Source organism: Microtus ochrogaster, chromosome 16, assembly GCF_000317375.1.
Source record: "Microtus ochrogaster isolate Prairie Vole_2 chromosome 16, MicOch1.0, whole genome shotgun sequence".
NCBI lineage: Eukaryota > Metazoa > Chordata > Mammalia > Rodentia > Cricetidae > Microtus > Microtus ochrogaster.
The window spans coordinates 30721325-30735154 of record NC_022018.1 but is presented as its reverse complement, the minus strand read 5'-3'; the positions used below and the strand labels follow the sequence as shown (position 1 = coordinate 30735154).

Genomic DNA, 13830 nt, shown 5'->3' with positions numbered 1-13830 from the left:
TCGAGACCAGCCTGGTCTACAAGAGCTAGTTCCAGGACAGGCTCCAAAACCACAGAGAAACCCTGTCTCGAAAAACCAAAAAAAAAACAAAAAAACAAAAAAACAGGGTAACTGTCAAAACTGAAAAGTTGTTTGCTTTTCCAGGCTGGTATAAACCAGTTTATTCTTTTAAAGAACGTAGACTTTGAGGAAGATTTAAGTGACAACAATTTCATCAAAATATACAACAAAATATACAATACTCTTTCAGTTCTGTTTTCTCTTAATTTGTATGTGGGTCCGTTTTTTGAGCCAGACTTGGTAGTACCTGCCTGAAATCCCAGTACATGAGTCTGAGTCAGGAGGACTGTGAGGTTGAGGCTAACCTAGGCTACATAATAAGACTTTGTCTCCCCGCACCCCCCCCCCCAAAAAAAAAAAAAACCAAGAAAAAGTGAAGTTAAAACAAATTAGTATCATGCTGGTTTAAACACAGCTGCAGACCATCATCAGTACTGGTAGCAATGGCACAGAGGGAAGATTACTAGACTGGCCCCATCCCCGGTGTTTGTCCTGGCCCAGATCCTCTAACAGCTCAGATTTGTTAGTGTTTATCCCTCATCCCGTGACTTGGTATTGGCCTTCAAGTTTGTCTGTATAGCTGATGCCAGAGGTTCTTCCCAGCCTCACCAACTGTGTATCTTTGAGGGAGACAGCTCTGGGTGGTGGTGGATGGTCCACACTGGCTGACAGCACTGGTGATGGTACAGGGCCCATGCCAGATGGCAAGTGCGGGATTGATCTACCCTGGATGTCAGATGCGAATGGTGATTGCTGGTCTGTGGTGAATGACGGATGCTCCATACTTGATGTCAATACTTGGAAGATGTCCTCAAGTTTGACCTTGGCTTGGGATTTATTTTTAAAGGGCTCTGGCAGGATCTTAGCATTTACTGAGAAGTAGCATCTGATAGTTTTGAGTCGTGGCACGTTGTCCTAAAATTTTAATGACACCCTGCGAAACAAAGGGTTAAGCTACCTAAAGCGTTGAAGTGGCACACGGAGACCGCAGACAGCAACCTGCATCAGTGTTGCTGTGACAACCGGCAATTACAGTCATGAATAATCTCAGTGCCTTGTGACTGATTTTTACATTCTGTGAGGCTGATTTCTTATCCCCAGTTTGACATTCTCACGTATGGCTTAGAGTTAAATTATCATCCCCTGTTCTTTTCAGCTGTGGGAAGAGATTTGAACTGGTTAGAAGTGTAGGATAAAAGGGCCCTTGGCTGAATGACTCGGGAAAGTTCGAAACAGTTAGAAATCCATCTATGCATCTCCTGAGTCAGCCTAGCGGTTGCTGCAGCAGAGCCATTGTTAAATAGTGAAACAGAAGCCTAGTTTACCCGCTGATCCCTGGTACCTTAGAGTTTGAGACAAGTTTCCATGCTCACCTAAGCACTGCCTCTGTCTCATTGCCAGATGACTCCCAAGTCCAAGAGGAAGAGCATCCACAGCCGAATGCTGCGGCCTGTCTCCAGGGCGTTTGGTGAGTGTGCTCCCAATGCCAGGCACTTCCCTGTAACTGGAAAACATTTCCACAAAGAGTCCCCAGTGCCCACAGGGACCCACTCTGTAACTAGAGAAAGGTTTGGATAGTTGGTGAGGGGCAGTAGACTTAGAAATTACTCTTCGAGGCCAGGCATGGTTGCTCGTTGCTGTGATCTTGTGAGACTGAGGTAGGAGGATGGACGTGACTTGGGGTCACCCTGGGCACATGGCGAGTCCCAGGCTAGCCTGGGTACAGAGGTACAGAGTGGGGTCCTGTCTGAAAAACAGAACAAAGCAAAACATTACTTGTAGATTTCTTAGGCTTTATTTTTGCTGGTGATGAAACTGGGTTTCTCTATTCTTCCTTTTATCCCTTTCTCCCTCCTTCCCTGCCTTTTTCCCTCTCTCCTCTTTTTCCTTCCTATTTTTGTTCTATTTCTGAGAAGGTCTGAGTGTGCATCCCAGGTTGGCCTGAACTCAGCAATCCTCCTGCCTTAACTTCCCCTGTGCTGGGACCGTAGCTGTACTCCACCAGGCCTGGCCCTTGGAAATTGTCTCCTACCCTCTTTGCATCCTCCTTTGCTTTGGGATCTGTTTTATTTCAGAAATGGAATTTGATCTTGATAAAGCCCTGGAAGAGGTGCCGATCCACATTGAAGACCCGCCTTTCCCATCCATCCGGCAGGAGAAGCGAAGCTCAGGCTTGATTTCCGAGCTGCCCTCAGAGGAAGGCAGGAGACTGGAACACTTTACCAAGTTACGGCCCAAGCGGAACAAGAAGCAGCAGCCTACACAGGCAGCGGTAGGTGTCTACTGGGCTCCTCGGGCCCCTCCTCTCCTCCACCTCCTAAAGCTTCCATAACTGTAAATAGTGCCACCAACTGGGGATCAAGCAAGTGTTCAAATTGGTGAGTGAGCAGGGGCATTTCTCATTTAAAACATCACAGAGATGGAGCCAGGCGAATCCCCAGAAGTCCTTGGGCTTGCTAGCCTTGCATATGCATCAGCCGACAGCAAAGAGACCATGCCTCAGTGAAGGTAGTAACTGACACCAGAGATTGTCCTCCAGCTGCTGCGTGTATGCTAGCACTCACATATATGAACATGCATGTTCACAGAAAAGAAAAAAGAGGTCCTCCACTCTCTGGTCTGGCCTGGTGTCTCCACTTTGCTGCTGCTTAATTCCATGTGAACCTATTTCCAGAACCTCTGCTGAGCTCTGCATTTTCAGATCTGGAATGTTCTAGAACACCTCAGGCTAAACAATTTTTAAACTAAGATCCTATCTTGCCTGTCACCCTGTTTTTCCTCGTTTATCCCCTGTTCCCTTCAGGCTATCATCAGCTGATATGCTAAAAATCTGGCTGTAGCTGGACATAGGGGCACACCTCTTTAATCCCAGTACGTGGGGGACAGAGGCAGGTGGATCTCTGTGAGTTCAAGGCTAACCTGGTCTACATAGCAAGCATTCCAGGCCTTCCAAGGCTACAGATAGAAACCTTGTCTCTCAAAAAAACAAACAAACAAAAAAAGGAAACAAAAAACCTAACCAGCAAACAAAAACAAACAGGGAAACCCTGGCTGCACCACTACCATCCACTTAGTTATCCCTAACTCCCATCCTGACTGCTGGCTTCTCTCCATCCTCATTTCTCACGGCTTTCTCTGGAGCTGATGATGACTGGAAGGCCTTTCAGATCTCTATGGAAACAAAGCTTCTTCCAGGGAGCCCTCCTTGCCTCTTCCTCTCTGGTCCTACAGAGTTGCAGGGGAAAATGGCTCTCATGAACTTGTGCTTGGTGCAGAGAACTTGTGAAAGCCATAGGTACATACCCAGCGATGTACATCACCTATTCCCAGCTCTCACCGCTTTGCCTGTGGATTGCAGGGAGGCATAGCATGTGACTCATAGCCTATAGAAATGTTCCCGATGCTATGGGTTGGGAATATGAGCAGTGAGTTCTCAGCAGTGGTTGTTAGATTAATTGGGGAGAGCTGAGAGCACAGACGGCTCTCCACTTGTACCCACGGTCAGTAGTTCACTTTACAAGATCGGTGTTTAGATGTGTTCATTTGAATCTGAAGAGCTAGCATAGAGTCACAGTTTCCAGCTTATTTGATTTTAGATTCTTACTACAGAGTTATGTAAGCTAAGATGTGTAAGCAGTTATTGCTTTTATATTTTAAGTAAGGTCGAGGGGCTTATCAGATAAAGAAAGAGACACTTTCCCTTTTGCTGGCTCAGATTCTGTCCTCTAGATTGTTGCTGTGTGAATGGCTTCTCTTTGGCCGTCGCTTCTGCAATCATTAGCAGCATGACCTGAATGTGAAGTGATGGGCTCAGTGTCTCTGTGCCCTTGGAGAGAAACATCTTGTGGGTTTGTGTATTCGCTTATTTATTCTGCTTTTATGATTCTGGGAACTAAACCCCGCAGTCACGTGCAAGTTATTCTTTCTTTCTGCATTTAAAAAACTAAAAAGAACCAGGTGTGGCGGTTCATGCCTAAAATCCTAGAGGCTGTGAGGCTAAGGGAGGAGGATGAGGCCTGCAGGGGCATCCCTCAATACACATCATGCTGGGAGCAGCTACAGGAGGCCCTCTGAGTCATAATACAAGAAGGACCGCAGAGGAGCGTGGGCATTTTTGGATATACAGTAAAGGTACATTCATTACCATATAATTTCTCCAGGCTCACTGTCTCCTGAGTACTGTCTCTTAAAACAGCCTTATTAGGGGTCACTCACATTTTCCAGGTACACATCAGGAAGAAGCAAAAAGAGAGCAATGTAACTGAACAACATGGTTTCAGCTGCTTTCATTACTAGTGTTTAGTCTCAACAATTGTCTGATGTGACCATCAGGGTTTTTACCAGGACTGTGTACTATGTAGAACCAGCTTGTCTTGAGTTGATCTTGACATGTCTGAAGTCTGCCTTTGACCTCTGCTGCACCTTGAGTTGATCTTGGTGTGTCTGAAGTCTGCCTTTGACCTCTGCTGCACCATTGAGCTACCCGAGACATCAGAATTCTGAAAATCAAGACTGGTTCAGATGACCACATGCCACTGTCACTGTGGCTGACCAGGCATCTGTCCTGCAGGCTTTAGCTGTTCCCTGTGCTCATGCAAAAGCAAGATCTTTGTAAAAACAAGAATAGTTTGTTCCTTTTCTTTCCACTTATTAAAGTTTATGTGCATTCTCTTAGACATATTTTATAACTGGTCAGTCCCTCAAATTGTTCTTAAGGCCATTTTAATAATTTATATTTTCATAAAACCCATTTGATAAAATTTATTGTTTACATAGAATTAGAATTGCTCTTAACTATTATTAACTATTTCTCTCTCTCCATTTTTAATTAGTTAATATTTTCTTCTGGCTTTATTTGTATATCTACCCTATCTATCTATCTATCTATCTATCTATCTATCTATCTATCTATCTATCTATCTATCTATCTATTGTTTCTTTTGAGATAGCATTTCACTGTGTAGCTCTGGCTGTCCTGGAACTCATTTTATAGACCAGGCTGGTCTTGAGCTCACAGAGATTCACCTGTGTCTACCTCCTGATTGCTGGGATTAAAGCGCCTGGTCCTGGTTTTTTTGTTTTTTTTTTTTTTTTGAGACAAGATTTTACTTGACCCCTGGGCTAGCCTCAACTTCACTATGCAGCCTAGGGCTGACCTAGAACTTATGGCAATCCTCCAAGCTTACCCGTCCCAGTACTGGAGTCCAGGCTTGACCCGCCGTGCTCAGCCTCCGATTCCTGATTTTTTTAAAATGCCTTTCAAGCATTGTGTAGCTGTCTCAATAGTCTGTTTTCAGTTTCCCTCTACCTCCCAAGTCCAATGCATATTCTGTATTGCCTGACTTTATGCATTTCTGTCTAATTTCCTTTGAATGTCTTCTTCCTTGTTTATTGCTGTGGGAGGCATGCGTGGAAGGTGTGTGGTGACTCAGCTTCCTAAGGGGTTCTCTCTGGCACACTTGATCACAGTGTTTCTAACTGACCCATATGCACTCACTTCAGATCCAGATGTCCACTACGTCCCCGAGGGTTCTGCTCAGTCACCTGGTGAGGGAGACAAAAGGGTGGTCTGAACTGCCTTTAACCTCATAGCACCCACTTACCTTCTCATCATCCACAAGTTAACCTTTCAGAGAGTGTGCATTCACTGGAGGTGCAGGGCACCAGCGACTTACCTGAGGAAGCGAGACAGCTCCCGAGGCGCGTGCTCCTGCCCATACGGGGTGATCCTTGCTCTCCCTCGCCAGCAGCCCTGCTGCTCTTTGTATCTGAGGCTGACTCTGGATGACAGAAGAGACTTGAATCACAGCACAGCTTTTCCTTGTGCTGGAAAATGAGTGTTAACAGCATGTGCTTTGGCCTTGAACTCTATTGACCTGATTGTACTCATCACAGTCTGTGTTTTGGCTGCTCTTCCCAGGCCAGCGCCATCTGAACTTCCCTTTAACTGCCGCCTTTTGAAGCGCTGCCTGCGATTTAGCCAGCCATGCTGGGTATCTCTTAACATGTCTCCTCTGTTCTTTACCTCTGAAATGTCAGGAGTGCATTGAGGGGGCTGGGAAGGACAGCCCAGCCCTTTAAGCTGCTGCACCTGCAGGAAGCTGTACTACATTCAGTTTCTCCCTCCATCTCTGGGGCCTCCATGCTCTTCGTACTACCAGGGAACTCGGGGACCAGCTACGGATTCTGTTGTCAAAGCAGGAAAAACCAAAAGGGCTAAGGGGAGAAAGTGAATGAGAGAAATATAACCCTGTATTTATTGGCTCGGAAAGGGGAATGATTGGCAGCTGAAGGAAGCCGCTCTTGGCTACCCTCATGCTTCCCAGTACTGAGATTGTGGTTGTCTTTTTACTTTGTAGCATTTTGCAAATATGAATTTTTCAGTCTATTGATCCTGCCATACAAATCCCCCATCATGCTTTGTTTATAGTATATTTTGTAAACCTGTTTGGTGGGTGAATGTGGTGATACATGCCTGTAATCCCAGCACTAGTGAGGCAGAAGCAGAAGGACCACTGCAAGTTCAAAACCAGCCTGATCCACATAATGAGTTCTAGGCCAGTCAGGGCGACTAGCAGAGACTGTCTCAAAACCTGTCCCCACCTACAGCCCTACCATGCTAAACATGCATGATGTCATCAAAGCGTGTCTCCCACAATCACCAGCATCAGGCTTAGCATGCTATAAACCCATTCCTTCCTCACTAGGTTGTGGCTCTACACCTGGCCTCTGTTTCTGTGGTTCCTGTTGTAGTGAGTCATGGCCGTGTTGTAGGTTGTTGAGACTAGCAGAACTGAAGGTGCATTGGTTGACTGTGGAGTGAGGTCCTGTTTGTTTTGCAGATCTGTACCGTCAACATCGTCCCCCATGATGGAGAACAGAACGGCCTCATGGGCAGAGTGGATGAAGGTGTGGACGAATTTTTCACCAAGAAGGTGACTAAAATGGACAGCAAGTAAGTTTCCAGTCATTTCCTTAAGAACGGTATTTCACTCACGTCTAAATGGCTAATGGATGTACTTTATATAGGCATCACGGTCTCATGCAAGAGATTTACTATTTGGATTTCTAAAACGTGGTCTCTAACAAAGCATCATGGGTGTTGCTTGGGAACGTGTTAGAAATTCAAATTCTCAAGCTCTTGCCACTGACCTGCTGAACTAAGACCTGGGGGCCTGTTCCATAGCAGTGCACATGGCATCCAGGCCAGACTGCTGCTGTGCCGGGCTTCTCTCACATCCCCTGGAAGAGTCTGTTCCAGGGCACCGAGCATCCTTTGAACTTTTCTATTCGTAATTTGATCTGTTGGCTAGCTGGGCAGCAAAGTGACTGGGAGAGGTGGGGCAGTGTTCTCCGACTTACCCTGTCTGGTAGCTGGTTTTGTCAACTTGACAGTCTCTAGATCACTAGTAGACAAGACAAGCCTCTAGGCATGATGGTGAGGGAATATCTAGATTACGTTACTAGAGATGGGAAGATGCAAACTGATTGCATCCAGTCCCAGACCACAGGAAAAGGAAAAAGCCAACTGAACATGCTCCTTTATGCCTGTAGATGTACAATGCACACTGTCCCCGTGACTTCCTCTCTGTGATGGACTGTACCCTGGCACTGTGAGCCGAAGCAAGCCCTCCTCCCTTCCTTAAATAGCTTTTGTCTCTGGATGTTCATCACAAGAGGAAAACTAACTACTGTGCCCTCCAAGAACTTTTCTCTACATTTTCTTTACTAGAATTTTGGTTTTTTTTTTTTTTTAAAGAAAATTCAATACTTTATCTTGAGCTGGGCATGGTGGCACATGCTTAGAGCCCTACCACCCAGAGATTGGGACAGGCAGGTTAATATAAATTTGAAGCCTGGAATACATAGTGAATTTCAGGACAGCCTGAGCTATATGACTCCGCCTCAACCCCACCTCCAAAATATTGTTCAACTTAAAACACTCCTATTTTTCTACGTGATTTTTCTGAAGTTATTCGATCTGTTACTAAAAGCTGATACGTCTCAGGACAGACTCGGAGCTTGGGTTGTGTTTGTGAACAATGCTTCACCTTAGAGATGAAGTTCATGATTGGATTAAACCTTGCAGATAGCTGAGGGCAGGCAGACAGGAGAGCTAGGAAAGGACCTGTCAGAGCTGGGATTGATGAGTCTTATCTATCCTTTGCAGGATGGCAAAGCAAAAATAAGTAAGTCTCATATCCATGGCAGTGGAGCTTATAGACGCTTGCGAGCTTTAACACCTAATTATTGGTTGTCGTTGACACTCGTCTTGCAGCTTAGCTTAGCGTAGCATCACTTGGCAGAATTCTTCCTTTCAAGACCCACCAATACATCCTTTATTCTTTGATAGTTTCCTATAATGCTTCATTCCCACAGATTAATCCCTGCTGATCCCTGGCATCATGCCCCCCCCCACCTCTGTACACATCTGTAGTGTGCATCTTCAAGAGTCTGCTTGGATTTTGGTTGTTTTATAATACAAGGATTAGAGGACTGTATTTTTAACTTAAAAGAGTCAAGAAACACCAATACAAACAGCATAATGGAAAATTTCCTCTTGATGAATTGCTGCCTTCCTCGCACAGAATACTGTTCCAGATCAATACCTGGGTCTTATTTTTTTCCCCGTTAACACTTCAGAATCATTTATTGTTATTTTATATTTTCCATTGTTTGCTTTGCAATTTTATTATGTTTTTGAGACAGATTCACAGTGAATCTCATGTTAGTCTGGAATTCACTAAGCAACCCAGGGAAAATTCATACTCGCAGTCATCCTCCTGCCTCAGGCTCCCACATGTTAGGGTTCCGGGTGTATACTGGCATATGCAGGAACTTCAGAACCGTAGTACAGGCTACAGTAGTTAATGGCCAACAGCCACTGCTGATCAACACATCAGATAACTGACTTGTCTCTGTGTAATTACAGATACAACTGCTGGCTCTTCTTCAACCAACCTGTATTAGTGGGGAATGTGTGAGCACTGGGCGTGGACCCAGTGCTCTGTCCCACCTGTCCCACCTGTCCCACCTGTCCCACCTGTCTCACCTGTCCCACCTGTCCCACCCTGACTTCCCCTCTTGATCACGCAGCTTTGTTTTTCAGTTGTCTTGGAATAATATCTGGGTGCATTTGTAATATGTGACGTCTATTTCCACAAAGATGTTAGTTCCGAATTCTGGGCGTGTTTCTGTGTGCAAGACTAGATAGCTTAACTTTCATCAACCTACAAAAAGTTGTAATTTTTTTAAACTGCATTTTCCTATGAAAATGGGTTCTCACTTAGACATTATAGGGCATGGCATTAGATAAAACAGCATAAGTTAGTGCAAAGAAAGTTTGCCATTCAGTGTTATGTGCTCATAGTTTTAAATGTTAAGTGAGCGACAAGGCTTAAATTAAAAAAAAAAAACAAAACAAAAAAGCCAAAACATCTCTTTTCTCACTTCCTGCTTCCAAGAGGCAACTGGGTTTTATTCCATTAATTGTTAACTTCTTTTTTAAAAATGTTTTTTCTCCTATTTTTCATTTTTAGTTTCAGATAGTGATTCTGTCAACATTCGACTACAGAGGATGATAGTATATCCCATCTATTCTCTGACCCTACTGAATTTTCTCTCTCTCTCTCTCTTAACTTTCTTCATTTAATACAATTTTGTTAGCTCGCTATTCAGGGGTTGCTTCAGTGTGCCTCACTCCAGCCCTGGAAATATCCACACCTGACTGACATGGTACACTGTGGTCACGCCTCCTCTCCTAAAGAGTTTCTTTTCCCTGGAAGCTCTCCATCACTTTTTGCTTAGTTTTCACACAAGGCTCTCATCCACTCAATTCTTTAACTCCCCTGTAAAAGCACAAATCTGTGAGTTCTCACCCATGTTCTCTGTCGGGTCTTCTTGGACACATCTCACCGTGGGCGGGGGGCTGCTGGGGAGGCATTTCCTTCATCCTCAGCAAGTGGATTCCCTTCGTCACATCCCTGTGTCTTACCTGCGTCTCAGAGCCTGAGGTTTACACCCTCATTTTGATGGATTTCCTCTCGTGCTGACTTTCTAAGAGATGAGGCGTGAGCCGTGCATTTCTGTAAGGTTCAGATCTTTCCTTGTGAGTGATCGTGTTGCTGGGAATGGGACTGGAGGCTGGAATACATGTTGCTTTAGAATTCTGAAAACACTGTTTCCTAATTTTCTATCTTCTCGAATTCTCATAAGAACCCAGTGTCACCTTGAGTTCTGATCCTTTGTGATGTGGTTTTGCTTTTTTCTCTTCTCTGGAAACATTTGGGATGTGTCTGTATTTTCAGGGTACCCAGATTGTATGATGCTGTATTTTAGAGGGGGATGCTGGTTTGTCTATCCAGTTTGTTGGCACACATAAAATGTTTGACTCTTAAAATTCATGTTCTTTGGTTCTGAAGTTTTTATTGTTTCTTTTGTAAACTTCTTCTGTTTCCTCTGCACACTATCTGTTAAACTTTCTTTATTCGAGCTGGGTGGTGGTGGTGCACACCTTTAATTCCAGCACTCAGGGAGGCAGAGGCTGGTGGATCTCTGTGAGTTTGAGGCCAGCCTGTTCTACAGAGTAAATTCCAGGATAGCCAAAGATACACAGAGAAACCCTGTCTCAGAAAACCAAACCAAAACAAAAACAAAAAAACTTCCTTTATTCAACCTGGTATTTCCTTTGCTAATCTATTAATTCTCACCATCTCCCTTCCAGTTTCTTATTCCTAGTATTCCCTCCTCACGTTCTGGTTGTACATTTCAGCTGTACTGTTTAGCCTTTAATGTTCTACTTCTGTCTCATTCACTTTTATTCCTGTTTTGTGGCCATGCCATACCCTCAGTTGCACTATTTCTCTGGCTCACTCTACAGGCAATGAATTTGGGGTGGACTGGACATTGTTGACCCTTTGGCTTGGGAAGAGGAAATACTACTTGGTGAATTGGCTTTCAGCCAACCCCCCCCCCCCCATTTTTCAGCTTCTCAGCCCTTGCTCTGCAGTCTGCAGCCACTGAGATTCTAGCTGCCCCTAGACCTCCAGTTTATATTTCAATTGCTCAGATCCGTGAAGCTATTTTGTATTCTTTGGGCTTCCAAGTGGTGTTGTCTGTTCTCGCCTGTATGGTTTTTGGGTTTTGTGGTTGTTGTTCATTTTATGTTTATCCTGGGTTCTGGTTTTGATGGAGTTTCTAGGGAGATAAGGGGAGGTCCAGGCTCTAGCTTAGAGTGGCAGATTCCTTGTGGCACTCATTTTGTTAGTTCTTTTTCTCCATTCCCCAAATTTTTATGTTTTTTTCTTTCTGGAAATCTATCCTAAAATTTAAACTTATTCTGTCTAGTTTTGTATTTACAAAGTCTCTTATAACCCAACCTGCCAGGTAGACTTTATATAGCTGAGGCTGACCTTGAACTCCTGACCCTTCTCCTGACCCTCCTACTCCATCTCACAAATACTAGCGGCACAGGTATTATATCAACACTTTGAGTCTTTTATTTTGTTACTTCTTCTGATAATTTATCCATTTAAGCAAAGATCCACATATTTGCCAGCATTGAGCAAATATGTTGGGTTTCATCTATTACCTAGTAATTAAGAGATGCCCAAAGAAGCCCTTTTCAGTATCCCCCAAATTAAACAGGGTAGTTGCCCAATTATGTCTCAAGCCAGTCTAGGAGAAGTTCACACTTAAGCCTCTAATCATTACAAAGGTCTGCCCTCAATCCTGCCTGACCCCTTCAGATTAGCACACAATCTGGATGCTTAGTTTCCTCGCGGCTAGCCTGAATTCTTATGTCTCTAAGCACAGGCTTAACATTTGCAATGCTATGGAACGTGACTGGTCATGCAGCAGTCACCTTCACGTTCATTGGCTAAGTCCTCGTGGTACTGGTCTTCATGGTCAAGCAATAGTTTCTGTGTCTTGATTATGGTGCAGGAGGTCATCCACACGCTCCTCAGATACCCACGAACTGAGCGAAGGAGATGAGAAAAAAAAACGGGATTCTCGGAGAAGTGGCTTTCTCAACCTAATCAAATCGCGGTCCAGATCTGAGCGGCCACCCACGGTCCTGATGCCGGAAGAGCTCTCCTCCCCAAAGGGGGCAATCCGGAGTCCACCGGTGGACACGGCCAGGAAGGACATAAAGGCAACTGAGCACAATGGTGCTGCGGAGCGCACCGAGGAGACGAAGACACCGGAAGCCCTGGAGGAGGGCCCTGCAGAGGAGGCAGGCAGGACCGAGCGCAGCGACAGCAGGGGTAGCCCACAGGCTGGCCGGCGCTATGTGCAGATGATGGGCAGCGGGCTGCTGGCTGAGATGAAGGCCAAGCAGGAGCGGAGAGCTGCGTGCGCACAGAAGGTGAGGAGGGGGGCCCTGTGTCTGGATTCCTGCGTTGGCTTCTCTAGTTTTATGGGAAAAGAGGTGCAGAAAAATAGCTTGTTGGTTAAATGAAAATGTAAACACTGGGTGCCCAAGAAATGAACCTGTGGTTAAGAGCACTGTGGCTCTTGTAAAGGACCCTGGTTCAGTTCCCAGAACCCTCACGGTGATTTCTAAGCATCAACCACTTCATTTCCAGGGGACCAGGTACCCTCTTCCAAACTCTGAGCACCAGACATGCATGAGGTGCACATGCTTACACATGCCAACAAATCACCCGTGCACATAAAATATATTATACAAAGAAAATGTCTTAAACATGTAAAACCTAAAGATTTATTCCCAAAGAATTTAGAGCCCAGACCCAGAATGACTTGCTTGTCCTCACTGCCCCAGGCCATGCCTTGAGTGTTTAATCTGTTGATTGTTTGGAGACAGGGTCTCACACACGAACACAGGCTCGCCTCAAACTCACTTTGTGGCTCAGGTTGGTGTCAGATTCACTGTGTAGCACTGGGTGCCCCAAGCCCTGGTGATCCCCGTTTCAGTCCTCCTACTTCTTCCTAGAGTTACTGTCCAGCTCAGAGCTACTCTCTTGAGAGGCGCGGGACTCTAAAGGTATGGCATCTGTTTTTGAGAAATAAGCTGTGCCCCACCTACCTGTCTTCCTGTGCTGTCAATAGAAGCCTGCCAGAACTGGTCCCAAATAAGACTGGCCTGGTTGAATCTGAGTGGAGATGCTGAGGGTCGCTGGAGGTGGCAGAACCAACAGGCAAAGAACAGAGGGCAGGCAAATAATCTGAAAGGCCCACTCCGTGCCCCATGGAGTTCCTAGCTTAACCTGTTCCCAGGCTTCAAAGTCCTTTGCATCATTCCAGATTTAAATAGCAAAACAAAAAGTCAAGGTATCCTGTTAGGACTGATAGATTACCAAGTCCACTACTGCCGCTATGAAGACATCAACGGTGGTTTAGAAGTTGCTAAGTCTCAGGGACAAGGCAGAGTGGCAGCTTAGTGGTAGAGTGTTTGCCCGCCATGTCTAAGAATCTGAGTTCATTCCCCAGCACAGCAGAGGATAATTTTGAAAAGAGAAGAAAAAAAATATGTTGAATCTCCTCAAAGTTCGATTTAAAATTGTTTACCTACCTTCCTTTCTCCATTCCTGCAAGCTTTGTGGTCCTTGAGATCAAGCCCCACAGGGTCTTACACAAGTTGCATAATCAGCCTCCACCGGGCTGCATTCCCAGCCATGCTACTGCTCTGAGTCTCCTTTCAGAATGCTGTCTATTTGCTTCCGTCGTTTCTTAAAGGAAGGTATCCTTGAGGTAGTTACTAAGATAAATGTGCCCAGGTTGTACGCATCATCCTGAGGTCTGAGAAGC

General features: G+C 45.2%; 1 protein-coding gene across 15 annotated transcripts in view; it reads left to right on the top strand.

Moving 5' to 3' along the window:
- Carmil1 (capping protein regulator and myosin 1 linker 1) overlaps positions 1 to 13830 on the top strand; it is a 261752-nt gene that overhangs the window by 232011 nt on the left and 15911 nt on the right. For all 15 annotated transcript variants that reach the window (XM_026782902.1, XM_026782904.1, XM_026782899.1 and 12 more), the window contains 4 exons: positions 1462 to 1528; positions 2136 to 2332; positions 6903 to 7015; positions 12004 to 12427. In XM_026782902.1, the coding sequence (XP_026638703.1) occupies positions 1462 to 1528; positions 2136 to 2332; positions 6903 to 7015; positions 12004 to 12427 (801 nt within the window). The remainder of the gene's footprint in view (positions 1 to 1461; positions 1529 to 2135; positions 2333 to 6902; positions 7016 to 12003; positions 12428 to 13830) is intronic.